Source organism: Penicillium crustosum (genome assembly GCF_028827405.1).
Source record: "Penicillium crustosum strain IBT 35664 chromosome Unknown utg000001l_segment0_segment0, whole genome shotgun sequence".
NCBI classification, from domain to species: Eukaryota; Fungi; Ascomycota; class Eurotiomycetes; order Eurotiales; family Aspergillaceae; genus Penicillium; species Penicillium crustosum.
In genome coordinates, this window is record NW_026623122.1 from 7796719 (window position 1) to 7822189 (window position 25471).

The window sequence follows — 25471 nt, forward strand, 5'->3', positions numbered from 1 at the left end:
TTGCTTTTTGTTTGCTTTTAGTCCAGTATGCCTATATATTTATGAGAAGGTAGACACGCAGCCAAGAATAAAAGCAGAACCGAGCGAAACATGCGCCTGCAATCTGTCAGGCAATATCCCGCTCCGAGACAGGTCGCGTTGCTTCGATTGTACTTTTAATGTGGTTTCTGTTCGGATTCCCTGAGTATTGGTCCATCGGGGCGGCCTCTCTATCTTCCTCGAAGGGATGAAACGATCGGTTGCCACTCAACAACTCCGATGCAGTTTGCTTGCTCCTAGATAATGACAATGCGCTGGTAGTGGGCTGCTTATTTTTGTTTCGCAGGCGGCGTGCTAGTTCCATAATATTAGGCAGGCATACGGACATGAGAGAAATCGGGCCTTCACACTGCACCCAACAGATATATCGGATGGTGCTCCATGTCAGATCCTCTTCCAAGGCAGAACCGCCCATCAGGAGAGTAATAAGACGACCAATGGACAAGATGACCACTCTGACGTGTGCCAATCCTGGTTAGCAAGTTCGTGATAGTTAGACAGCACCTAATGTGGTTGGGGAACTTACGAGTAACCGCAAATAAAGAGGCCAATTAGCATAGCCTTCTTCGCCTTGGACATGTGCAACGACCAGAGAAGTGGCAGCGGGATCAACAGGATAATCAAATCCAGTATTGCACTGGGGGCAGCAGTCCCGGTAAAGAATTTCCACTGCGTGAAGCATCTGGCGCCGGGAACAGCCTGCCAGGCGGCATTAATGGGCGTACACTGGAAGGTGGTCAACAACCCGGACCCGATCAGCCAGCAAACACAGAGGGCACCGACCGCCCACAGCGTAGGGATGACCCAGGTGGCTCCCCGTCTCAGCACTCGATAGTAGAAGCAAAGCACCGATAGTTTGGGCAATGTAATGCATAAATCGTATAAGTAGGCGGCGGCAAAAATAAGCTTAGGGCCCGCGAGTTGATTGCTGATGGGTAATGTGGCTGAATGACGACCCAACCCCAGAGAGATCCAGTAGAATGCAAGGGCGAATTCGGCGATAATGAAGGGCTATAAGACACAGGGTTACCTCACAATGCTCGGCACCAAGGCGAGGAGAGCCCCTATAGGGACCAGCACGTACCAATGTTAGGATGGCAAATGCATCATCGTAGCCAAACTTTCGATTGGGCGAGCCCCAGATAGACCAACAACGGAGGGCGATCGACACCACAGCTAATATGAGCATCAAGACACAAAGGGCAATGAGCCCCGACTGTCGGTTGCCATCAGACTCTGCGGAGGACATGTTACGACCGCTCTCTCGGTCCTGAAGCGAACTTGGCCTAATCATACATGGATGGGGGGCGTACGAACCTGAGAAGAAAGGAGAGGCGGAAACAGTAAGGCAATAAACAGTAAGGCAATGAAGGAGTTAATGTAAGGATAATTACTCACGAGCAATTTGGCCTGAGATGCAGGTCTGTACATAATTAAGACAAATACAAACACAATCCCTGCGGAGTATGTAGGACCATATTGATCTGTGCATCCGTTCAAACAAGAGTCGACGGCATTTGCGGCCTTGTCGAGTCTTTTCAGGTGTCTTATTTTAATACGCATTAGTTTCCAACATAAACGACGGAACAAGGGGCAAAAAAGCTTAACATACAACATGACTAGGGACATGCCACTATCTGTGAAACCCACACGGCTGATGGACTGGGCTGGCTTAGTCTACGGAGTATTTTGGGGGGCTGGGAACATCCACTATTTAATGTTACATCCATTGGTCTCGGTTTTGCGCTAGCAAACTAAGGAACGTCGCCCGCCCAATTGGATAGAACGGCGCGATCCACATGCCTGCGCGAGTATGTCTTGGCCTATTCACTTACTGCATCAAGCGCAGATATCACACCTCGCGACACGCCGGTGATCGAGGCCTATGGCCGCTATGGGAGAGTTGATTGCGATTGTGATTGACAAATGCTGCCTGGCAAAAACTTACCACCTTTACCACGGGAGAAATCCCAGGTTGTATATCTATAGCCTTTTTTTTCATTATGTAGTGACCGTCGGAATTTTGTTTCGGTAGAAAGTTATTGCGCTGGATTAAGGCACGTACTATATATATTAATATAGGTCCGCTATAGGCCGTACTCCATACGGAGTAATCTTGTGGGGCGTAAGCTCAGGGGGGCCGGGCCGGGCCCCCCCGTGCACCCGTCTCTTGCGGGCCGGCCCTGGGATCCACGGGTGCTTAGGTAGGTGCTTTCCACCTCCAGGGCTGGGCAAGGTATCACGATTAACTAATTGAAATATTGCGGTGTTTTTTTTTCGGTAGTTAGAATATTATATTTTTAGTCATATGCCCATTGCTCTACGCTAATTATAATGGGGCTCTTAAATGCATACATGTTAAATAACATAACTTGAAGACAATGGCATAAGAGGCTCCCCCCTAACATAACCACCTGGATTCCGACAAGACACTGCTGGTTCAAACACCACCATTATGCACTAGAATGGGGCACCCAGCATTGTCCCATGCACGCCAATGTGAACCAATCGCGATCGTGGGCATAGGTAGAAGCGCTACGTCGTCATCAAGTTTGGCGTGCTGACATTTGCATTAGGATGCTGATTACCAGGGAAAGCTTCACCATCCAGACTGTGGGAGTTGCTCGTCAGGACGAGGCGGGTCATTGCGTTGTTCTATCGGAGCGCTACAATACAAGGGCATATTATCACCCTGACGCCGAACGACCAGGAAAATATTAAAGTCCGGCTTGGTGGTATCATTCGCTAACTGTGCCCAACGTTTGAGTGTAATTATGTAATAGTACATTTGTGATGCACCCACCTGGGCACCCGCAGGGAAGTGTTTGCCCGCCTGTACCCCCTAAATCTGTTATCAACGGTTGACATCAAACTCAATGACCGGGCCATTATAGGCCTTTCTCCCACTGATCAAATACCATACGAGCCCAATAAGGAACTCGCCAGTGAAAACTACAATTGACCAGTTCATGTTCGCCAGTGTGACCGGCATCTCGGCAGGAAAGAAGGAGAAGAAGATAGCAATTGTTAAGAAACAAATTGAGGCAATATTGATAATAATGCTGAATTTGCCGAGCTTCCAGGGGCCATATGGAATTGGATCTCCTCTGATCTTCTTCATGAGAATGAGCACAATGGCGATTTCATAGGAACCGAACAAACCCGCGGTGGTCAGCGAGATGATGGCGTTGAATGCTGCCGTTGATCCAACGTTAATGATGCAGATACAGCCGGTAATGCATGCGCAGAGGCCGACAGCGCGGAGAGGGATGGCGGACCCGGAGCTGACCTATATGCATGGAATAAAATTAGTCACACCTCTCTACAGAGGCAAAGAAGGTGATAATCAGCCTTACGTGAGCAAGGAAATTCGAGAATGGCAATCCCTTGTCTCTGGCAAAGGCCCAGGTGAGACGCGAAGCGGAAGCCAGGAACCCAAACGACGCGCAAATAACCAATGCTATGGGAATGGCGGTCATCACAGATGTTCCCGCATGGGACTTGGTGGCCGCGTAGAATACTTCGATGAAGTCGTAGCCGGTGGCGCTGCTCAGGGCGTCATCCACATTTCCGATACAAAATAGGAAAGCGACGACGATGACGAACCCAAGCGTGCCATTTAACAGGATTGTGCCGATCATGCACCAGGGAACGATAATAGAAGCATTGATGACTTCTTCGGCTGTGGGGATCTGTGAGCTTACGATTCCTTCAATTACTGACTTTAATCTTACCCATATGGCAGGGGCCGTCATACCCTGCAAAAATTAGTTAGAAAAGGTCGTAATCGACGGGAGGATGGGTGTCACACCAATGAATGGGAGGTTCGTGCCCGCCAAGCCAATCAACCAGGTCAGACCTGCGTTGCTCCACCCTGAACTGTTTTCAAAGGTCCCAAAAACGAATGATGCATCTTTGTGAGGTGCAAGATAAACGAGAGGAATGAGAATGGCGAAAAATCCCGCGACATGAAAGATCAGAATCAGACCCTCGACCTGAGGAAGTAGCTTTGCCCCAATGGAGTTGACAACCACGCAAATAACCAATGCAGCGAACATCATCAAGGTTCCCTGCCAGCCCTCCAAAACATAATTTGGGTAATTCAAGACTACAAGGCCCTGGGTGACTGTGGCCGCAAAGTAGACACCAGCTGCAGTGTTGGCCCACCATCCAATCATGGCCATCCATCCCGTCACCCAGCTCAAAAATTTTGCCTGGCCCTTTGGGGCTAACATTGCCACCCAGTGGTATTGTCCGGAGGAGGTAGGGGCCCTGTTACCTGTTTAGCCTTGACTCTTATATTATTTGGGCGGGTTTCATACATTGAGGCCATCTCGGCCAACGAGGATGCAGTTACCAAAGCGCCAAACCAGCAAAATAAGAATCCATAGACGAGTGTCACTGGACCACCATCGTTCATTACAGTTAAATTAGCACTACGGTATATGGTTAGTTTGAGTCCAGTGAAGGTTGGGACAACTTAATCTCACAAAAGCACAGCTTCCCAAGTGCACATCATGGTTGTCGTGAATCCCAACATGGACAAGAATCCAAAGTTTCGCTGTTTGCGTTAACTGAGTCCACCCCAAGATCTTTTCTTCGGTGAAGCCATACCTGAAACTGTTGCTTCTTGCCCTGCTTTGCCATATCTTCGGCATCGCGATTCTTGTAGCTGCTGGAGCTCAACTCCTGGACCGCCATCTCCCCATTCTTGAACGGCATTTTGGGGTTATGTTGCAAAATTCGGCAAAGGTAGTCTATAAAAGGCAAACCTAGGATGAGTAGTCGGAATAGGGAAAGAGGAAGAAACTAAGAAACAAGCATTGAAGGATAAAAGACCGTGCTCAGCACTTGTCTGGTTATCGGACGTCCAGATAGATACTAGGAAATGTCGCTTAGCCCTTGGCAGATTTATCAGGTTCACTTCATGAATATGGGAACGCTTTTCCGGAATCCAGACCGCTCGTAGATCGGGTGCAATCAATCTTTACTCGAGACAAAAGCTAGTATGTAGAATCACCGACAAATTTTCACTATTCGTTGACACGCTCAACCTACGTATACACTATACACTAGCTCGGTCCTTTCGGTGTACTACTTACGCCACATGGATTTACTATAGTATTTCCGAATCAGCATCCCGTTGCCTTAATTAATTCAAAGCATATTGGCAGATCAGAACCATGCCCCGCTGCTGTGGGGCTGCATGTAACACTTCTAAGGCCCAATTGGGGGAGGGGGCGCAATTAGAAACATTATTGGTAGACTCGTACTCCGTAAAGTACGGAGTAGTCACGGAATCACTGTAAATCTGTAAATACAAAGTATTCCTAGTGCATATTTGCGCCTTTAATCTATATGCACAAAGTCGAAAGCTTGTGGACAAAATAACAACCCCGCTTTCACATCTGTTTATGTCTTCTCAACTTCCTACTTTAAGCATTGATATACCTTTTCGACACCTTTCCATCCTTGATTTAACATGGATTCTATCATTGACTGGTCCTTACGTCCAGTCTACTCGCCGGAGCAATTGAACCAGTACTTTAACCGGATTGGTCTCCCTCAAAAGTACCGGGAGTCACCGGTGGTCAAGTTCGGTGCAAGTGTCGACAATGAGGCCGCCCTAGCCTTTTTGAAAGTTTTACAACGCTACCAGGTGGCAGCGGTGCCTTTTGAAAATCTCAATCTGCATTATGCAGTCCGCCGCTACATTGACATTGATGCCCAGAAACTATTTGACAAGATAGTAAACCCCAAATCCCATCGAGGGGGCTACTGTATGGAGAATAGTACTCTTTTTGGGACCGTCCTCAGGACTATTGGATACAATGTCACGTCGGTCGGAGGTCGGGTAAATGAGGCGGTCCAGCCCATATCAGCCTCAAAGGACTGGAAAGGCCCAAAATACGATGGATGGTATGGTCATTCCTTCAAAATATATCTGAAACATACGGAATACTGAAAAATCAAACATAGGAACCACATGGTCAATATTGTTGCTTTCGGTGAACAAAAGTACCTGATAGATGTGGGTTTCGGCTCGAATGGGCCACATCAGCCACTTCCATTAATCAATGGGTTTGAGGCGCACAATGTCGGCGAGCAGTCTGCACGGCTCATTTATGGGCCTATCGCCCAGCACACGAGGGCTGGCCAATTCCTCTGGCAGTACGAGATCTGCAATGTGGGTGGAGCGTGGATTCCTGCCTATTGCTTCACTGAAACGGAATTCCTTCCGGAAGACTTTACGATCATCAACTACTATATGAGCACTTGTCCGGAGAGCTGGTTTCTTTTCCACGTGATGTGTATACGGATGATTCTGGACGATGAAGGTGAAAAGGTCATTGGTGACCTAACACTATTCGACAATACACTGAAGCGCCGCTTGGGGGCCACGTCGGAGGTCCTGGAATCCTTCGCCTCTGATGAGGAGCGTGTGGCTGTTCTGGAGAAATATTTTCACATCTCAATTTCAAAGGAAGATCAGGAAAGTATCCGCCAAACACCCTCAGAAATTCCGTAGTCTTGTCTATTTAACAACTTTGCAACCTCATCAATATAACCTGATCGGTTGTCCATATTTTCAATAGACAAGGAATTTAATTGATAGCTTATGTGTACTCCGTATAAATAAATCAGACCATACTAATCATTCTCTACACTCCATTCATATGAGCAACTCACTGGAGGATATGGAAATTGACAGGGGTACGGGGCCAATTTACGCACCCCGACGGGGAACGTGACGCCACGTGTGCACCAAAGCCATAGCCCACAATAGACCGCCAAAGCCCATCGCTATACATAGTCCAATATACCCCGTATTGGTATCACTATAGCCGAGATTAACCCAAGACATTTCGTTCTTGCAGGGCTAAGCATTTGCTTTAATCTTTCTGACGGATTCTACCCGACTCTTCCGGCTATGCCCATGAGGGATATATATCCATGTCCATTCAACCCTGTAATACGTGCTAGGATCTTATTACGGAGTCCAATACTCCGTACACCAATTACTCCTAAAGGTATACGGAGCTCGGAGTACAGAGTAGTGGCAATTAAGTTAAAACTCTGAAATTTTAGCAAAAAAGACAATGGCAAGATTCTTTGTAATGCTGTATGTATGGTTACCTATCTATGTAATAAATCTACCATCAAGGCAAATTTAGGCTAGCACCAAAGGTCACGCATGTCAAAGTTCTTGAATAAATGTATGGCCTGTCTATGTTGCTGCTTATACGGGTCTCATGATGAATATTGCGAACTATTTACAAACACGCTCCATCGACAGACGCCAGGGCTCGTCTACATTCGACCATGGAGATGAGGTCGCCATTGCGGTCTTGTACCTCTTGGTGATGATGATAATGGCTGTGCTGATCCGACTTGCCTTTCGATTCTTCATGCTTCGCTCATTGCAACGAGACGATGGGATAATTTCCCTTGCGCTGGTATACGTTCCCACTTGTGCCTTACGACACACCCCTTGACTAGATCATTGCCGTCCAGTCTCTAATGCCGGACTTTCAAAAAGGATAGATCTTCGGCATCGCCCAATCTGGTGTTATCTTTCAAGGGACAAAATATGGTATGGGGAAGCGTCAATCTGCCTTGTGTACGCAGCAAGTGATCGAAGTGGAAAAGGTGAACCATTCTTCCTGAATCAATCAATAATATTTACCAATGCCAACATCTTTCCTAGATCCTATATGTATCTGATCTCCTTTACGTTCTTGCCCATAGCCTCACGAAAGTCTCAGTCCTAGAATTCCTGCATAAATTGTGCGTTAATAAATCACACAAAAAAGTATGCTTTTGGACATCGATCATCGTTTTAGTCTGGACATTTCCAGTCTTCTTTACCTTGGCTTTCAAATGTGGAGCATCAAGACCATGGGAAATGGACAATGGTAGATGTATTGATACTGTGAGCATTGACCTTTAACCTCAGCGATCCAATTCATACTGACTGACAACCTGATTTCTATAGTTCAGGTTCTGGGCAGCTATATCCCCCGTCGACATTGCTACGGAGTTAATTATTTGCCTCCTCCCGATTTATATTATCAAGCCTGTTCAAGTTAGCTTTGGAAAGAAAGTCCCCGTCGTGGTCGCATTCGCGTACCGCCTAACGTACGTAAGTCTCTGAATTTATGGATTTCCAACTAAATGGGTGCCTAGTGTAATAATAGCGATCATCCTGCGCCTGGTTTTTATGCGAAATGCCCCCAATTCTACAGATATGACACAATCCGCCTTTGAGACCAGAATTACCACCCAATGCGCCCTATGCGTCACCCTCATTACAGCATGCATTCCGTGCTTAAAGCCTTTTCTCGACGCCTTCGATAGTGGAATGCTTGGCGTTGGTATGCGGAAGCGCACTGTTGGGAGCCATAATAACTTCTATAACAACTCATATGCGTTGGCGAGTATGAGCTGGGGAGCAAGGGAGGCTACATCGCGTTCTCGTTACTTGGAAGATGAGGTGGAGGGACTGGGAACGTCCGCCGCTGCTTTTGCTTTTACCCCTCCGGTCAAGCCACAGCAACTAGAAGAAATATGTCCTTCGATGGGAATCCAAAGGACGGACCAGTGGAGCATTAGGTGTGAGTATGTCGATACAAAGGCCAGGTCGCTCGGGGAGGGATTAGAGGAGTCGGAGACAAGCGGTAGCCAAGTTGAGCATTCATTGTGATGAGGACCACGCACATTTGTCTATCGCTGGTCTTTGGGTTTTCTTATGGCTTCAAAATTGCTTAAAATTAGAACACTGGACATGACCAACCATCATTAATAAGAGAACCTGTGGCCAATTCCTTCGACACAAAATCTGGGTGCAACTTGAAAAGCTTGACAAGAACAACATCCGGTTTTAAAAGAGGAGAGAAAAAAATAAAAGCAGAAGCATAGAATAGCATGTAGAAGGTGGCGGCCAACTAACGCCTACGCGCCTCGCTGCTCTATCTAGCGCACTGGGGATAGATATTCAGCCCATATAGTAAAAGGCATATTTCTCATTCTAATTGAAAAAGCTATCAACGCCCTTCTTTTCTACTCCGTTTTGTCTTTAGCCTCGCTTTATTAGCACCGCACACACTTTGTAGTCTACATGAGTGAATGATTGATAGTGAAGGTTGGTACGGGGTGAGCACATGCAAATGCTGGCTGTTGTATGTTTCTTTTTTTTTATATAAATTTGAGTTGCATAGAGAGTAGTCAGTATAAGAACCCTGAAAACGAAGTAAATGTGATATGGTGTCGCTAAAAACCACGGTTGAACTATCATTCTGTTTCGAGCGAACTTTTAGACACTCTCTTTAAATCACTTTTAAGAAGCCACTATTAAAATACTAACTTTTTGCTCAATGGCCCCATGGGGTCTCTACAAGGAGATCTCTATAATAGGACCCTTGTAGATGTGCCGGGCACGCACAATATAGTATATAATGGCAAGGAAGACGCTGCCTCCGATTGCCAGAATGCTCCAGTTCATGGTCTCCACCGTTGGGTTCATTGTACTTGGCCAGAAGCTGAAAAAGACGACGATGGTGACGTAGATAATCGCATACCCGTTGATCACAGTCCCAATGATGCCGGGGCAATGGAACGGTCCCCAGACAAGCTTCGCACCGGGCACGTTGACAATGTCATCCTCGTTGTCATTAAATCGGGAAATGTCGCCACGGATGCGGCGGTAAAACAAAAGAACGGAAACCGTGAGGTAAGAGAGGTAAATACCGGACACTGCCATGGATACAATGTCCTCCATGGCGGTATTGGAACCAATGTTAATAAGGGAAAGCAACACAGCGATGGTCACTGTAAGGATTATGGCGAAAATAGGTAACTGTTTCGTGGAAGAAACCTTGAAGGGCAAATGTTAGGCCATGCAAGGCTTCTAATTGATAGAGAAGTACTTACTTGACTCCACAATCGCCACCCGGGAACTCCCCTATCCCGAGAGAAAGACCAAAGCTGCCGAGAAGCCGCAGCCAGTAAACCCATGAGGGAACAGACATAAATAATGATAACGATAGCACACATGGTCAATGAACCAGGTACTGAGTTTGTTGCTTCCATGAATATACCCATGAAGTTATACCCTGTGGCTTTCCCCAGCGTACCACCAAGGTCGGCGTCGGTGCAGAACATCATAACAATGATCATACCGAAGCCGAGACAGCCGTTTATTCCGACACTAATCATAAGGGCGTTGGGAATAACCGTTGAGGCATTTGCGACCTCTTCAGACATCTATTCGGGTTAGAAGCATGTAGAGGAAACCGTAACCCGAAGGAAACTTACATGCACGGCAGCATCACCTCCAGCAAAGGCAAAGGCACAACTGGTCATACCCACGAACCAGGATAGACCTTGCGTGGCAAAGCCTCCTCCATTTTGGAAAGACAAAAAGACCTGCTCCTTTGTGTTATGATCCGCCATATAAGTGAGGGGGATTATTATGCCGAAGAATCCAAGAATATGCACAACCAGAATTACGGCCTCAATGCGGGGCAGCAAGTTGCCGCCGAGCAGGTTCACGGCCAATGCAAGACTGAGTGAACCCCAGACAATCAATGTTCCTTGCCAAGGCAGAGCATTGTAGAGGTTGTTCCCTAGGATCGCGGCACCCTGGATCATCTTTCCTGTCAAAAAGGCGCAAGCGGCGAAGGCACTCTGCCAGCCAAGCACAGCAAACCATCCTACGGGTTTAAGTATCAGCAACAATGAATAGCTCCAGTGGGTGGGTGCATGAAGCGAAAATGTACCTGTGATAAAACTCAGGAATTTTTGGAGTTTAGCTGGGGCAAGCATTGCAGCCCAGTGGTATTGACCTCCTGCGGTAGGCGCCCTATTTTATAGTTAGCTTTAAGCCTTAGGTTAATTGAGAATGAGCAACACACATGGAGGCCAATTCCGACAGGACCATGAAATTAGCAAAACAGCCAACCCATCCAAAGATGTAGGCATAGATCGCACCACCCGAGCCGCCACTATTACATGTTAGAGGATGTTGCAAGGCAAGTTGTTGACATGTGAACACACTTTGTAAGAGGGCCAGTGAAGGTGCTAGGCAACCGATTAGCGATGGATTACGTGAGAATTTGGAATTCGACGACTCACCCAAGAAGGCCTTCCCAAGTGCCGAGAATAGTACAGCTGAAACCGAGGATCGATAGAATGCCGAAGTTTCGCTGATTAAATAGACGTGTCAATATTCTAACCGGGTGTGTTTTGCCTCGAGTCATGCATTGCATACCTTAAGCACTGGCTTCTTTCCCATCCGCTGGAGATGCGCATTATCACGCTCCACCTGCCCAGCGCCCCTGCTGGTGACAGAAGTACTGCTCTTCATTTCATAGGCCACCATAGCTGGTTTTTGAAGGAATAGAATGGACACAAGTGGGAGGTAGATGTCAACGTAAATATGAGGAAAGCGACTGGGTTAAAAGTACAAGAATGTTCGGGAAAAAGTCCATTGGCCAATATCGGAATGCGGGTGGAAAGGTGTGCAATTTGATCAGATGCATGTATGTTACATCGACTAGACTTGAGAGTACATGAGTGGACGACGCTAATGCAATATGCTTGTTCCAATTTAATCTCAGACATGGTCTCCCCGACGGACGTTCCAAGGAGGCCCTAGGCCCACCACATGCGCTATGCGGCAATGTCCACAGTGTCGATCACACGCGGGAAGGATCCCCCAGGAAGCGCACCATACCCAATTACACCACGGCATGGATATTCTATGTGGGGCATATACCGGGCATGGCTACTCATAGGGCAACAAGCAATTGAGGGTTGAACTAATGCGAGGGGTCGGCCCCCGGGGGCCAGAATACGGGACCGAATCCTTTGAGTAAAGGGGGAGCTGAACGTGATAAAGGCTCGGTATTACCATGTCCTTTTACAATGATTATTGTCAGTTAAAAAAAAATTTAAAGAAAGAAACATCGCACCAAGTGAAGAAAGAAGTAGGAACAATGTCATTCAGAAAACAGACCGAACATATATAAAACATATAGAGATCGAGATTAGCGTCGCGCGAGAATTAGAAGAACACCCCTTCAGAGACCTTCGTATACATGGTGTTTATCTACTAATGGCTGCTGAGACGGGAGTTGCATTTTAGTCGCGCTATTCTGGGCACTGGACATCGAAGGCGTACACTACTAGGTCGCGCGGCGACATATTAAAAAGCATACGGCATTTTCTCTCAGCATCATTATACTCTTTAATAGTTCCCCTTCCTTCTTTTTTCTTCCTTTTCAAGTAACTCACCACCGTTTCACATATTTTGGCTCAATGGGCACACGATTCAAAGGTGACACCAAAGACCCGGCAGTTAATGTCACCACATGGGTTCTTTTGGTTACGATCATCTTTAGCGTCTCCGCTCGACTGGCAACGAAAATTCGGCTGTTCAAAAGGCTCACCACAGATGATCTTCTGATCATCGCATCCCTGGTCTTCGGCATCGGTCAGAGTATTGTTGTTTCACTCGCAGTTGGATCGGGTTACGGAAAGCATTCCAAAGATGTCTCAAGCACAGATATGGAACAGGTGATGAAAGTACGCATCTTCCGCTTTCTTGTGATCGGTTACTCGATCTTTTTCTTTTTGTGAAGCTAAGGCTAATTATGTGTCTATTGCCAGAACCTTTTCGCGGCGTCTCTGCTATACCTCTTAAGCCTTACCTTCTCAAAGCTATCTCTGGTCGTGTTTATTCGAGGTCTTACACCATCTGCCAAAGATAAATGGCTCGCCCGAGGTGTCGAGGTCATTGTATATGGCTGGATAGTTGTTACAATCTTTGGAACTGCATTCCAATGCTCTCTGCCTCATACTTGGGACTTCCAGAATGGTCGATGTTTTAACCTGGTAAGTGGTGTTTTGCTTTTGTCGCTATCACTTCCTACGCCCTTAATTCGGATAATACTAATGCAGTTTGACGGGTCCTGTTCAGTTAGCTTGGCGTTATTTTGTCGCTATCTCCAACATCGTTACCGACCTCTTGATTGTCACCCAAGCGATGATCCTGGTTTCTAGCATCCAAACGACCCTGGGGCGACGACTGGTTTTTGCAGGTATTTTCCTGCCTCGGCTCTTGTGGGTAACCCAGCTCTACGGAGTGATCTCCGTTATAGTTCCAAACTCAAAGCTCATCCTCTTTCCATCGATAGTGTGACGGTCGCAACGATCGTCGAGCTTGCCTTCATTAAGAAAGCCACGAAAACAAAGGACCCAATGTTTCAGATGTGTGAAATCACTATTTTCGAAGTGCTCATTCAGTGCCTTAGTATCGTGACGGCGTGCTGGGGACAACTGAATCCGTTCTTATCCTGGATGCGATCGAACGGACTCAAGCTCGATGGCGTGGAAGACCCAACCTCTTGGAGCTACAAGATGCGCTCACAATCACACGTGCAGTCTAAGTCGCGGGATCATAAAGTCAAGTTCGAGAGCCACCAAAATTTGGGTTTTCCGGTGCGAGACGATCAAATTTTGGTGACGCAGGATTGGGAGGTCGACAGTCAGTCGAGCCAGGCGCACATAATGGGAGATTCCGGGACACATCCATAGGTCAGGACCAGAAGTGGTCCAACTCCTAGTTGACAAATAAGAATAATAAGCTTCTCACATCCCGTGGGGATCCCGATATTGATATTGATAGTGTGTTTGTAATACTTTTTTTCTTCTACAGAGTAATTCCACTAGCAATATCGAGCGCATCGTATGATGAGACATGGGTTTCGGGGGCCAAAACATAACTCCTACAGGCCAAAATGGCTAGGCCTCTTATATGCGGCATTTTTGAATCTATCCCTGTCGATAGGCATATATTTTTAGGTAACCGCTGCAACACTGTTATCGGTTCTTCGAAAGTTTTTTGCACCCCTGCTCTACCCCTGCTCCTCGACCCGCCTATTGAAAACGCACGTCAAACCCTCCAACCATTATTGAGTGGGTTTTATTCCCACTCCGGGGCTATGTTTTACCGGGAAATAACCCCTCGGTCTTTCTTTATCAAATTTTATTAACCCGGCCTTGCCCTGGTGTGAGCTCCCTAGTCCATACTCTTCCGTTAGTCACTTGAACACATATTCAAACCAATTTCAATATGGGGACAGCAACAAATTCTCTCGTTTTAGAACTAGCAACACCGGAAGACGTTCCTGCCATCACCGAGGTATGGTTCGCTTCCTTCACACAGCCGATAATCGGGGAAATCTTCCCCAACACTCCTGGTATGCACCAATGGCATCGTGATTGGCACATGAAGGACATTCAAAACCCAAACTGCAGATATCTGAGAGTAGTTGATACCGAATCGAAAGATGAGCAAGGCCGACCGCGACTAGTTGCTTTTGGGAAATGGGACCTGGCCATGCCAGATGAGCGAGGTCGTCGCTTTCCAATTTGGCACGCAGACTCACCTTACCAGCAATGTGAGGATTTCATTGCGGAACTGGAGGAGTCGCGGAAACGCGTCATGGGTGACGAAAAGCATTACTGTATGAATGAACCTCCTTCAAAAATACATAAGGGAGGAAATTCTTACTGACATGCGGAACTGAAAAAAAGACCTGGATACACTAGGCACTCATCCCGATTACCAACGGCGCGGAGCTGGGTCTATGCTTGTCAAGTGGGGCTGCGACTTGGCGGATAAGGATGGTGTTGCGGCCTACGTGGATGCAAGCAAGGAGGGCGCACCGCTATATCAGAAACATGGATTCGTGGATTTCAATCCGCCCGACGCGGACGTGGCTGCGATGGCTCGCCCTAAGGCAACTCCGAGCGATCGCACTTAAATTGCGGAATGCACCCGACTATGCTTCCATGCCGCGACCTCTGTAATTGGAGAGAAGGGGGAAATAGATTTCACCTTACTGGCTCGGGTGGTAGCTGATATTTAGTGTTAAGTCTCGCAATGTGGCCTATTTTCTTAACAGGCTTGATGAAGCATTACAAGCGTCTCTCATATTACTTACCGTCTTCGAAGAATAACGCTCTTTTTCCCCGATCATCTAAAAATGAAGACAGTCTTGAATTTGGTATATGATTTTCTATGCGGCTCAAGTTCAGTCTGACAGCTTTCCGAGCCTATTCATGCATCTATCAGCGGAGTCTTGTGTCGACTTGGGAGGAGGAGCCGCTACGTCTGAATGCGTATCCATGATTAAGACCACCGTTCATTACAAAACTGTGTATCGTGCGCTCGCTGCTTCCCTCTAGAGATATAAAAGCATGGTACAGCTTCTCCTAGAAAGAGAGCGGACATCAATACGTAGGGCGGGAACTACGGCAATGCTTCCGGGGGTTGTCCGGCTTCCTAACTACCTACCACCCTATTGAACAATCCACCGAGAGCTTTCACATTGGATAACATTAAATGCAAAGCATAGAGCAGGTGAGCTATACTGCTAAATTCAATCCTTCGATTATGCATTATCGAGGACATAGAAGTGGAACCCTAGGAAGACAAGGTAAATTCAATTGGCAGAGCTGTTGAGCGATCCTATATACATATTCCGGTGTAGGTAATCTCGCAGCATCGGATCTAATGTCCCAGAACCATTGTTTCAACTTTAGCATCGTATTTGTGGTCTTTTTGCCACTTCTTCGAATACTTGACCCCAAATCCGCTGCTGAAAACTTCTCGAATAGCCTCCAACGGCATCCCTTTGCACTCAGGGTAAAACAAAACCACGAAAACCCAACCGAAAAAGCATATTCCGGCATAGAACCCAAAAGCACCACTTGGGGTCCAACTCTTCATCATGGAAAGGAAAGTCGATGAAATGATGATATTGGTGCTCCAGCATGTGACGGTGTTCTAGTCCGGTGGGTTAGCATGTGTATTAGGAACATGGAATGGGGGCAGACATACTATCATAGTTCCCATTGCTCGAACTTCGAGCGGAATTAGCTCAGTGCCAATCCATGCAATAGTTGCAACACCGGATGAATAGCAAGCGACGTAGCAAATAATCGCGACAAGGACCAGGGTACCTGGCCAGCCTACATTGTTACTTTCCACAACCAGTGTCTCAGTATCTATTGGGATATATCGGAACGCAATGACAGCGACGATCATGCAGATAGACATCCCAAGGACGGTGATTGTTAGAAGAGTACGACGGCCAAACTTATCCACAAGCACGAGATTGACAATCGAAAAGACAAAATTTGTAGCGGAGACTGTGATGCCGACGGCTGTGGAATTGCTGAATCCGACAATCGAAAATAGCGTTGCTGCATAGTACATTAGAGTGTTGAACCCTCCGAGTTGACTAATTGCCATGATCATGCAGGCGGTTAGAACTGCACGACCGGTGGAAGGTGTGGTGAAAATTCGCTTAAAAGTGACCCAAAGGGATTCTTTGCTCATCGCTTGTGTCACTTCTTGCAGGGATAGCTCAATTGATCTCATTTTCGCTTGCCGTTGCTCAACAGTCGACTTTGGGTATATCCTTAGAAGAACAGCGTCCGCTGCTTCATGCTTTCCATGAGCAACTAGCTGTCGAGGTGACTCTGGGCAGAAAAATAGTAACCCGGCGAGCGCAAGAGCTGGGGCAGATCCAATACCAACAGTCGCTCGCCAGCCTTCGCCTTTTACAGTAGCAAAGCCCGCACCCAGGGCGCTTGCAAGGAGTTGACCGAAGGTGACACTCATGTTGTTGAACGCAACCATGCGGCCGCGGTATTGTGCAGGCGCCAACTCGCCAACTGTAGATAGGTAAGCCCATTGAGACAGTCACTGGAGGGGAAGGAGACTTACTATAGAGAGGAACGACCATAGATACACTTCCTACTCCAAGCCCCACAACAAATCTTCCAGTCGCAAATTGGGCGACGGAAAAGGCGGATGTCTGGAGGATAGTTCCAATCACGAAGACCAGGCAGGCGCCCCAGATAGGCCAGCGACGACCAAATCGATCGGCAGTGAGACCAGCTCCTACCGCACCAACCAGGGCGCCACCGCTGGTGAGGGATGTTACCATTTCTTGTTCACTCGATGTAAGGATATGGCCGAGCGATGAACCGATTGTGACGAGAACGGCGGAGATGTAGCCCGTGTCGTAGCCTAGATATAGATCATTAGCCAATGCCCCCTCGCGCGTGGGCGGTTACATGAATAATATACCAAATAAGAGACCGCCGATGGAAACGACAATGGAGATCAACCAAGCTGTCTTGGAGGCAGCTGTTGCCTCAATGCCGCTGAGGTCGGACTGAACTTTCACATAGTCTTCAGGCTCAACATGCTCGATCTGCTCGACAGAATCTTTGGATATATCCTCCAAATGCTCTTCTTCGTTCTTCGGGCTCATGTTCGCTGTGAATGTTAGAGTGAGAAATTTCAAACAATAGTGGAGGCACTTCTGGAGATAGAAGATGTGGGAATCAACAGGAGGGTCTTTCACAGATCATTGGGGTGTTTTATACCCATATGCCAATCGACAATACAGCAATTCGGCTTACTGTGAGGGATTGCAGAGGGATCGACCTTTGACTGGAAAAGGCTATTTCCCCATGGGGGTGCATTTCCCCCACGGGGGGTGGGGGGTGCACGATGGTCTTCATTGGATTGACAGGGATACCACTTGCGGGGAACTGGGCGTAATTGGGAAGGGCGGTGGCAAAAACGAGATATTTGGAGGTGATCGCCAAGCGAACCCATCACTACAGCCGGGGAATACTTCCCCAACGAGAGGGGATTCTCGGCACTTGGTCCCATCGTCATATTCCCCGCCATTCCCCCGCTATTTCCAACAAAGTTTAAACATATCACCCGCACTCAGCCTAGCCGCTTGGGTGCTGGAAGCGTTGGTATTGGGCCTGTAGAATAATCATCTCAAGTACGGCCGCGGGGGCGGGAAGCCCCGTTTCCTACGCCAAAATCAGACATGACGTATGCAGTTACATGAGGATATATAACCCAATGTGAACCCACACTAGGAACAATAAAGTTTTGTTAAATGAGTGTATTCGTGTGAAAACTCCACAACTAAGGCCCAGATAACAGGAGTGTAAATACAATATCGCCCGAGTGGGTGAACTAAAAGAATGTCAACGGTCCCAAGGGATGTGGGTCACGTCTGTGAAACACATCACGTAGTATACAGCGGAAAGCCTTATTCCGGTATGTGTAGCTGTTGTCCGCCACAAGGTCTGCACCATTGTGTCTAGATGGCCACAACTTGGACATAGAAGCGAGTATCGTCGCTCTGGTACTTCTCATCACTCTCAATCTGCTGCTGAATCCATGCCACACCATCCATATAGTCTGTTGACAAAGTCAGCCGAGCGGTCCGTGAACTAGGGGATGATATCGGGCAAAACTCACTCTTGATGTCCTGGGTGCCCGGGTTGTTTACACCTGATTCTCCGTTGCGGTGACCACTAAACCAGGTCTCATACCCGTAGTGCTTCTCGCCGTCGTGACGAGCTTGGATGTCCTTCTTCAAATCCGAACTAGCGATCGAGCATTAGCCAAATATACCCCGGTCCATAACCCACGCTAACACATACTTGAGGATTGCACCGTTAGAGACCTCGTCGACACTTTGGCCGAGGAATTCAGATGCAGAGTTTCTCAGCATGAACCAATTCTGCTTGAAGATACCGAAGTTGGTGCCGTCGCCTGACTTTCCATCACCTAGGTATATATGTTAGCATTACTACTAGTTTCGCCGGCCGACATTGGGAAATACCGTAAGTGTAATCGGTGTTCATGTTATCGCTAGTACTGGTTAGCAGGGGTATCAGGTATAGCGACCAAACAAGTAAACTCACGTCTCCAGCATCGAAATAGCCAGGTCACGAGTGTTGCCACCAGCACCCACGATCTGCTGCTTGCGAGCTCCGAGCCCAGCAACGGTGTAGCTGCCTCGATCAGCTGCGATCACCGAAGACACGAAAGCCAAAGTCGAAAAAATGGAGAGGAGCTGCATCTTGCAAAAAGAGGGAAAGGATGAGTTGTTTGCTGGTTGGTTTAGTTGGTAGATTTGTGATGTTTCCAAAATTTCGAGATCAGCAGCTTCCTTTTATAATGGTGATTTGACATTTGTGGATGCGATGCGTAGTTTGACATCTGGAGCAATAGGAATGGTATGATTGAATTGCTTTCTCTCTCCCGCGTGAAAATTGGAAATGATCATCTTGTTTCAGGAGTTGCTTTGTAGTAAATTGGAGAGTTCATTTGCACTCTCTATGAACGTGGAAAATATATGGACACAACCCCATTTTTCTTCTTGTTTGCAGTGCGGATCTTTCTATATTAATCTGGATGTAGTTTCAGGTACTGCACTAGTCTCAAACCTTGGAAGTATAGCTTGAAGGAGATAGTGTTGCCTCGCAATTCAACAGGGAAGTAAAGAACAAGGGGACCCAGAGATGGATTTGAAGAGGATGTCTGTGAGACTACATATCTAACCGATACGGAAAAGATATAAGACGTTAGGTCAAATAGCTTGATACATGTACTATTCCGAATTGACGTTTTTAGAAGGTTCCAAGGTCAACAGGATCCACACTTGAGCGGAGTTTCTTCGGAACTACCTGTTTCGATCGGACTTCCGCCCACGGTAGGCTCAAATAGGCAACTTTATGTAATACAACACTAGGCATCCATGAATCCATCTAACTATGCCCAGGGTTTCAAAACTTGTGCCTAGAGTGTGTTACCCACATATGTAGATAGCATACATGTAAGAACGTTAATCTATATCTTCTAGGTCAATATGTATGCCCTCTTTTATATGTGACATAGCAATAAAAGACTTAAATGAACGAAAAACGGGGAATTTCAACAGAGCAATTCTAACTGTTTACTCCTTTGCACCATTCTCATTTTTTTGCACCCACAGTGGGGTCAGTATCGTTAGTGATACCATACAACGCAATTTTTATTTCTTTTTGATCTAAAGCTGTCTGAAACAGGGAGGGCCCAAAAAGGGAGATATATACGTACATACACCCAAACTATGGAGCTGGCACCAAGTTTAGCAGCCACTGGATATCTGTTGAAGGGAATCACATGAAGTTGCATGGGATAGCAATGCTTGGGTTATACTGAGGCGCGCGCTCCTCTTTGGTACATTGAGAAGATTCAACAAGGTCAGCCGGGGTATGCTTTGTTTTGTAAGGATTTGACCATAAAAATCCCAAAGAGGGCAGTTTCAATGATTTGATTTTAACGGCATTGTCTAGCTGGGAAGGGGTTGGCGATCAGTTCTCAGGGGATTAAACGGGTCAGCTGCGGCAACTGGTGGCAGAAGCTGGATTATTCGGCGCTGACTATAGCCCTGCGGCTCGTGGTTGAAGGGGGTTAGTAAAACAACCACAGTACCTAGGTAACCATGGTAGTGAGATCGCAAATATGTTTAATAGGCGAGGAGCTTTGATGATGTATAGTCAAGTCATATTAAATGGTGTAAAGGAGCGATTATATGTTCAATGGTAGATGTATATGCAGAATTTATGAATATATATTTTAACATGCGCACTTTGGATTCTCAAAAATCATCAGTAAACGTATAACTACCACTCGAACTACTATATTAAAATACACCACAATAATGAGATAAATTATATCTAATTCATTATACCATTATATGTAAACAAATATATGTTGAAGTATTGGTGATATATAGATATCAGATGCAGTTTAGTATGGTAAGTTTGAACCAAAAAGCCGAATACCTGACCTACCCGACGGAGGTCACCGTGGCCGAGTTTAGTGCGGGTACCCAGCATACCTCCTAACCCCTGCCAACTAACCCGGGGATGGGGCCAGGGGATGGGATGTTCCCCTTGGGACCGATTGGACCTTCCAACGTTAGGTTATTGTTCTGACATACTTAACAATTTGTGTAAGGGCTTATTAAAGACTACAACCACTGGCAACCTTGCCATCAAAGTTAACTAAATTGGGCTTAGAACACCAATCACGGAGTCAATTATATCATATGTTGTTCTTGTTGTTCTTGTTCTTGTTGTTGTATTAATCATGGTCCATCGGGGATTCTATCATTTCACAAGTACGAAATGGCATCAAGGATCAGATTTATTGAAGACATCAGGCGGTAGGAGAGTCGTGGTGCCGATTACTACTACTGTCGCAAACAAATTAATGGAAAATTCGTGCAACGACCAATCTGCGAGAGCGTTGGATGAATATTCCTGGATATATATTGTCTATTGTAGGAGGGGGAATTAGCCCCGAGGAAAATACTGCGTCTCAATTTGAGGGCCGTTTTGAACTTTGCTCGACTAGACTTGCAAAAAAGATCCAATAGTTGAATCGACTTCCTAGTATTTGAAGAAGCCCTCAAGACCAGGCGTAAGAGGCTCAAATTGCCCAGTTGGCAGGCATGCGTCGAGTCATGTTCACAACCCTTGGACTGTTCATGTACAATTTTAAGATCTCAAGGGCATAATTCTTCCGAGTTGTTATCTTTAGTTGATGACGTTTAAATGCTCAGACTGGAGCAAGGTCTATATTTTGGCAAAGAGGTGTGAACTGGACACTATAAAACAGATATATCAAAGGACGGAGTTCTTCGGAAGCACCTGTTTTGATCGGACCTCCGCCCATTGTCCGCTCAAATAGGCAATTTGACGGAATGGAGGAGGCCACAGCGTGACATTTTCGGCCGATCTACATCGCAGGTGGGGTAGGAGGTATTAGCGGGGGTCCAACAACCTCTAAAGATATCGTATCGAGAAGACTATGATTATGTGCTGTTCAGCATGTTTTCTCCTCTGCAAATTTACAGCTGAAGTGTTTGATCTGGGCAAAAAAAGGACCCAGTTGCGTTCAAGCGCCCACTGCCGATATAAATTGGCCCATTCCACTGTCTCAGAAATTCCTCCCAACTGAATCCGCTGTGAAACACCAACAAGAAACTTATCTTATACTTGAACCACAAATATGGCTTTTTTCAAACAAGCTCTGTCCACGGAATGGACATTCAAGGACCGAGACGATGAGACAGTGGATGCATGGATGCCCGTGCAAGCAATCCCTTCCACTGTGCAGCAGGACCTGATTGCAAACAAAAAGTTGGGGACCCCAGCACCACACAATCTTGGAATATGACATCGACTGACGTTTCTTTATTATGTAGGCTCGAGGATCCCCACCTAGGCCTTAATGAACTCAAGGCGCGCTGGGTCAACAAAAAGGCATGGGTGTATCGACACACTTTTCAGCGACCGGAAGTCCCTGCTGGCGCAACCGTGGCGCTGGTGTTCGACGGCCTGGACACTTTTGCCTCTGTCAAACTCAATGGCAAGACAATCCTCGAGTCTAGCAATATGTTCCTAGGCTACCGTGTGGACATAACAGAAGCTCTGGGGTCACCCGACAATACAAACGTTCTAGAGATCGAATTCGATTGCGCCGAGACCAAAGCGACCGAGCTACGCAAAAAGGACCCGGATCATAAATGGGTCGGCCTTTTCGGAGATCCGGCGCGCTTGGGTGTGCGTAAGGCTCAATACCATTGGGGCTGGGATTGGGGACCGGTCATCATGACAGCTGGTATCTGGCGTGAAGTGCGGTTGGAAGTCTACTCTGCACGAGTAGAGGATCTATGGCCGCAGACAAGCCTCGCTCCTGACCATAAAACTGCCACTGTAACGGCAATTGCGAAAATCGATGCGGTTAGCTCGGAACGCCATATCGCTCGCTTCCATTTGACTCTACGTGGACACGAAATCGCGAGCCAGGATATCCCTGTTAGCGACGATGAAAGTGCTCAAGCCATTTTTGAAGTCGACAATCCCGAATTATGGTGGCCACATGGCTATGGCTCTCAGGCCTTGTACGAAGTGTCTGTGTCACTCTTACGCGATGGTAACGAGCTACACAATGTGTCTAAGAAATTCGGCATTCGGTCTGCAGAAGTCATTCAGCAACCGGATAAGCATGGGAAGTCATTCTTTTTCCGAATTAACGGAATAGACATTTTCTGTGGAGGCTCCTGCTGGATCCCTGCCGATAACCTCCTTCCTAGTGTCAGCGCAGAGCGATACCGGAAATGGATCGAGTTAATGGTGGCGGGTGGCCAGATGATGACTAGGTATGTGTTAGGCCAGAACATACCTATTAGAGGGCAGCTAATAATATTTTGAAACAGAGTGTGGGGCGGCGGAATCTACGAAGACGATGCTTTCTATGACGCTTGCGATGAGCTTGGCGTGCTAGTATGGCAGGACTTTATGTTCGGTTGCGGCAACTACCCAGTGTGGCCTGAGCTATTAGAGTCTGTACGACAAGAGACAGTCTTCAACATTCGCCGATTGAGGCACCGTCCTTCAATAGTGATCTACGTTGGCAACAATGAAGATTACCAAGTCCAGGAGGAGAAGGGATTAACTTACAACTACGAAGATAAGGACCCGGACAGCTGGTTAAAGTCTGACTTCCCGGCCCGCTACATCTACGAAAAGCTCCTACCAGAAGTCGTATCTGAGTACTCGCCGAGTACTTTCTACCATCCGGGAAGTCCATGGGGTGATGGAAAAGTCTCAAGCGACCCTACTGTGGGAGATATACATCAATGGAATGGTAGGCCAATTCGATCCCCGCAGAGAATTCCAATGGGATTTCTAATTGAAAATTGTGACTGACGGCTCTATAGTGTGGCATGGAACGCAGGAGAAATATCAGATCTTTGACACTATGGGAGGCCGCTTTAACAGCGAGTTTGGGATGATAGGCTTCCCGCATATGTCGACGATCGAGTACTTCCTAGAAAACGAGAAAGACAAGCACCCGCAGTCCCAAGTCATGGACTTCCATAATAAGGCCGATGGCCACGAGAGGCGATTGGCGACATACCTAGTGGAGAACCTACGCTTGTCTACTGATCTGGAGGTACGTTGTTTATCGCGGTCGTCCGAAGTATAGAAGAAGAAGAAATTACTCACACTATACTTAGACATATATCTACCTCACACAGGTAATCCAGGCAGAGACGATGATGTTCGGATACCGTGGATGGCGCCGCCAATGGGGTGATGATCGAAAATGTGGTGGAGCGCTTCTGTGGCAGTTGAATGACTGCTGGCCCACGATCTCGTGGGCAATTGTGGACTACTTCCTACAGCCCAAACCCGCATATTACACAGTTAAGCGAGTGATGCAGCCCATAACGGTCGGCGTACAACGCGCACACCATGACTGGAGTGTGGTGCACGCAGAACCAGCCAAACAGAGCCCCTACCAGGTGTGGGTTGCTAGTAACCGACAGGCCATGGTGAAGGGAACTGTCGAGCTACGATTCTTATCAGTGGAGACTGGCAAGGACCTTAGCGCGCCAGTGGTCTTTGAAAACGTTAACATTGCAGCCAATGGTACCACCGACATCACAAATGGGATCATTGACCATGTCGCCGAGCCCGAGCCACACGTTCTGGCTGCACGGCTATGGATAGATGGCCAGATTGTGTCCAGGGACGTTGACTGGCCACAGCCGCTCAAGTACCTCGATTTTCCTGATCGCGGACTGAAAGTGAGCCCACAACCAGGAGCTTCGGCCGGAAAGCAAATCCTAGTAATCAGCTCACAGAAGCCGGTGAAATGTCTTGTCTTCGAAGAGCGGGCGAATGTGCGGGTCAGCGACAGCGCTATAGATATTGTTCCGGGTGATGAGCAGGTGGTGGAGATTACGGGGCTAAGTGACAGTGACCAACCGTTAGGTTATCGTTATTTGGGCCAGTAGACTTTTTTTCAACCATTTTAAGAAACAAGTGCTGTGATACAATGGAAGTTTCTAGTTTTCTAGTTGTGAGATGGATACGGTTTGAACAAAGAGGAATCTTGTAGGAGTATTTCACCAGTGGGAAGAATTGTGATGTTAATTACTCAAGTGTACTATGAGAGAAAAATGGCCTCTGACCTCACACGGCAAGTCTACAGAATGCATCTATACCTTGTGATGGTCTTGACAGGTGACTGGTCTGATTTTGACTTAGGAGAATAACGCCCTTATGCCCTAAACGGGAACCGAGGTGGCAAAATAGCCCGCATCTTTTGCCACAACCGTTAATGGGCTTGTTAAGTGCAACGCTTGTTAAGCTGTCTACCCCAAGCCGAAAGTATCTCTTTTTTTTACGTGCATAACCTGTTCCCAAATATTTCTACAAGTAAATAGCCGAGATAGTAAAAGACTCTAATCACATGGCATTTGACTCCACATCTGCAAACCCGCAAACCCGCAAACCCGCAAAAGTCGTTTTCACGGAGACGTCCGCAATATTGGGGCCGAAATAGCCGTCAATCCGGGGAAGTAAAGGCGGAGTATTACCTTTTTAGTCGAGGAGTAGGCGGAGGAAGCCGAGCCATTTTCGGCAGAGCACGAGTTACCCCGGTTTTCTACGTAGCGATCGGCTTCGATCACTC

At 47.1% G+C, this 25471-nt stretch overlaps 11 protein-coding genes across 11 annotated transcripts; 6 read left to right on the forward strand and 5 right to left on the reverse strand.

Annotated features, from left to right (window-relative positions):
- Nucleotides 1-106: 106 nt before the first annotated feature.
- N7487_002932 (uncharacterized protein) lies at nucleotides 107-1288 on the reverse strand (the record flags this gene model as incomplete). The annotated part of the gene is made up of 3 exons (XM_056870679.1): nucleotides 107-494; nucleotides 566-1050; nucleotides 1124-1288. 3 exons carry the CDS (start codon nucleotides 1286-1288, stop codon nucleotides 107-109), a joined length of 1038 nt encoding a protein of 345 aa, XP_056735463.1.
- Nucleotides 1289-2893: 1605 nt separating this feature from the next.
- Nucleotides 2894-4761, reverse strand: N7487_002933 (Amino acid/polyamine transporter I; the record flags this gene model as incomplete). Its single annotated transcript, XM_056870680.1, has 7 exons — nucleotides 2894-3328; nucleotides 3396-3721; nucleotides 3774-3797; nucleotides 3851-4311; nucleotides 4362-4475; nucleotides 4530-4600; nucleotides 4654-4761. The coding sequence occupies 7 exons, from the start codon at nucleotides 4759-4761 to the stop codon at nucleotides 2894-2896; spliced, it is 1539 nt and encodes a 512-aa protein (XP_056735464.1).
- Nucleotides 4762-5521: 760 nt separating this feature from the next.
- Nucleotides 5522-6568, forward strand: N7487_002934 (arylamine N-acetyltransferase family protein; the record flags this gene model as incomplete). The annotated part of the gene is made up of 2 exons (XM_056870681.1): nucleotides 5522-5958; nucleotides 6019-6568. 2 exons carry the CDS (start codon nucleotides 5522-5524, stop codon nucleotides 6566-6568), a joined length of 987 nt encoding a protein of 328 aa, XP_056735465.1.
- Nucleotides 6569-7295: 727 nt separating this feature from the next.
- N7487_002935 (uncharacterized protein) lies at nucleotides 7296-7535 on the forward strand (the record flags this gene model as incomplete). The annotated part of the gene is made up of 1 exon (XM_056870682.1): nucleotides 7296-7535. The coding sequence occupies one exon, from the start codon at nucleotides 7296-7298 to the stop codon at nucleotides 7533-7535; it is 240 nt and encodes a 79-aa protein (XP_056735466.1).
- A 403-nt stretch (nucleotides 7536-7938) lies between these two features.
- Nucleotides 7939-8743, forward strand: N7487_002936 (uncharacterized protein; the record flags this gene model as incomplete). Its single annotated transcript, XM_056870683.1, has 3 exons — nucleotides 7939-7955; nucleotides 8041-8178; nucleotides 8227-8743. The coding sequence occupies 3 exons, from the start codon at nucleotides 7939-7941 to the stop codon at nucleotides 8741-8743; spliced, it is 672 nt and encodes a 223-aa protein (XP_056735467.1).
- A 687-nt stretch (nucleotides 8744-9430) lies between these two features.
- N7487_002937 (uncharacterized protein) lies at nucleotides 9431-11419 on the reverse strand (the record flags this gene model as incomplete). Its single annotated transcript, XM_056870684.1, has 8 exons — nucleotides 9431-9913; nucleotides 9970-10302; nucleotides 10354-10751; nucleotides 10818-10900; nucleotides 10953-11042; nucleotides 11095-11118; nucleotides 11173-11243; nucleotides 11309-11419. The coding sequence occupies 8 exons, from the start codon at nucleotides 11417-11419 to the stop codon at nucleotides 9431-9433; spliced, it is 1593 nt and encodes a 530-aa protein (XP_056735468.1).
- Nucleotides 11420-12357: 938 nt separating this feature from the next.
- On the forward strand, nucleotides 12358-13635 carry N7487_002938 (uncharacterized protein; the record flags this gene model as incomplete). Its single annotated transcript, XM_056870685.1, has 4 exons — nucleotides 12358-12624; nucleotides 12709-12933; nucleotides 13019-13161; nucleotides 13236-13635. The coding sequence occupies 4 exons, from the start codon at nucleotides 12358-12360 to the stop codon at nucleotides 13633-13635; spliced, it is 1035 nt and encodes a 344-aa protein (XP_056735469.1).
- Nucleotides 13636-14173: 538 nt separating this feature from the next.
- N7487_002939 (uncharacterized protein) lies at nucleotides 14174-14867 on the forward strand (the record flags this gene model as incomplete). Its single annotated transcript, XM_056870686.1, has 2 exons — nucleotides 14174-14567; nucleotides 14638-14867. 2 exons carry the CDS (start codon nucleotides 14174-14176, stop codon nucleotides 14865-14867), a joined length of 624 nt encoding a protein of 207 aa, XP_056735470.1.
- Nucleotides 14868-15616: 749 nt separating this feature from the next.
- Nucleotides 15617-17390, reverse strand: N7487_002940 (myo-inositol transporter; the record flags this gene model as incomplete). The annotated part of the gene is made up of 4 exons (XM_056870687.1): nucleotides 15617-15892; nucleotides 15947-16785; nucleotides 16838-17143; nucleotides 17204-17390. 4 exons carry the CDS (start codon nucleotides 17388-17390, stop codon nucleotides 15617-15619), a joined length of 1608 nt encoding a protein of 535 aa, XP_056735471.1.
- An 855-nt stretch (nucleotides 17391-18245) lies between these two features.
- Nucleotides 18246-19013, reverse strand: N7487_002941 (uncharacterized protein; the record flags this gene model as incomplete). Its single annotated transcript, XM_056870688.1, has 5 exons — nucleotides 18246-18346; nucleotides 18407-18534; nucleotides 18592-18718; nucleotides 18774-18802; nucleotides 18856-19013. 5 exons carry the CDS (start codon nucleotides 19011-19013, stop codon nucleotides 18246-18248), a joined length of 543 nt encoding a protein of 180 aa, XP_056735472.1.
- Nucleotides 19014-21994: 2981 nt separating this feature from the next.
- On the forward strand, nucleotides 21995-24791 carry N7487_002942 (beta-mannosidase; the record flags this gene model as incomplete). The annotated part of the gene is made up of 5 exons (XM_056870689.1): nucleotides 21995-22125; nucleotides 22191-23147; nucleotides 23205-23635; nucleotides 23709-23944; nucleotides 24009-24791. The coding sequence occupies 5 exons, from the start codon at nucleotides 21995-21997 to the stop codon at nucleotides 24789-24791; spliced, it is 2538 nt and encodes an 845-aa protein (XP_056735473.1).
- Nucleotides 24792-25471: the final 680 nt, after the last annotated feature.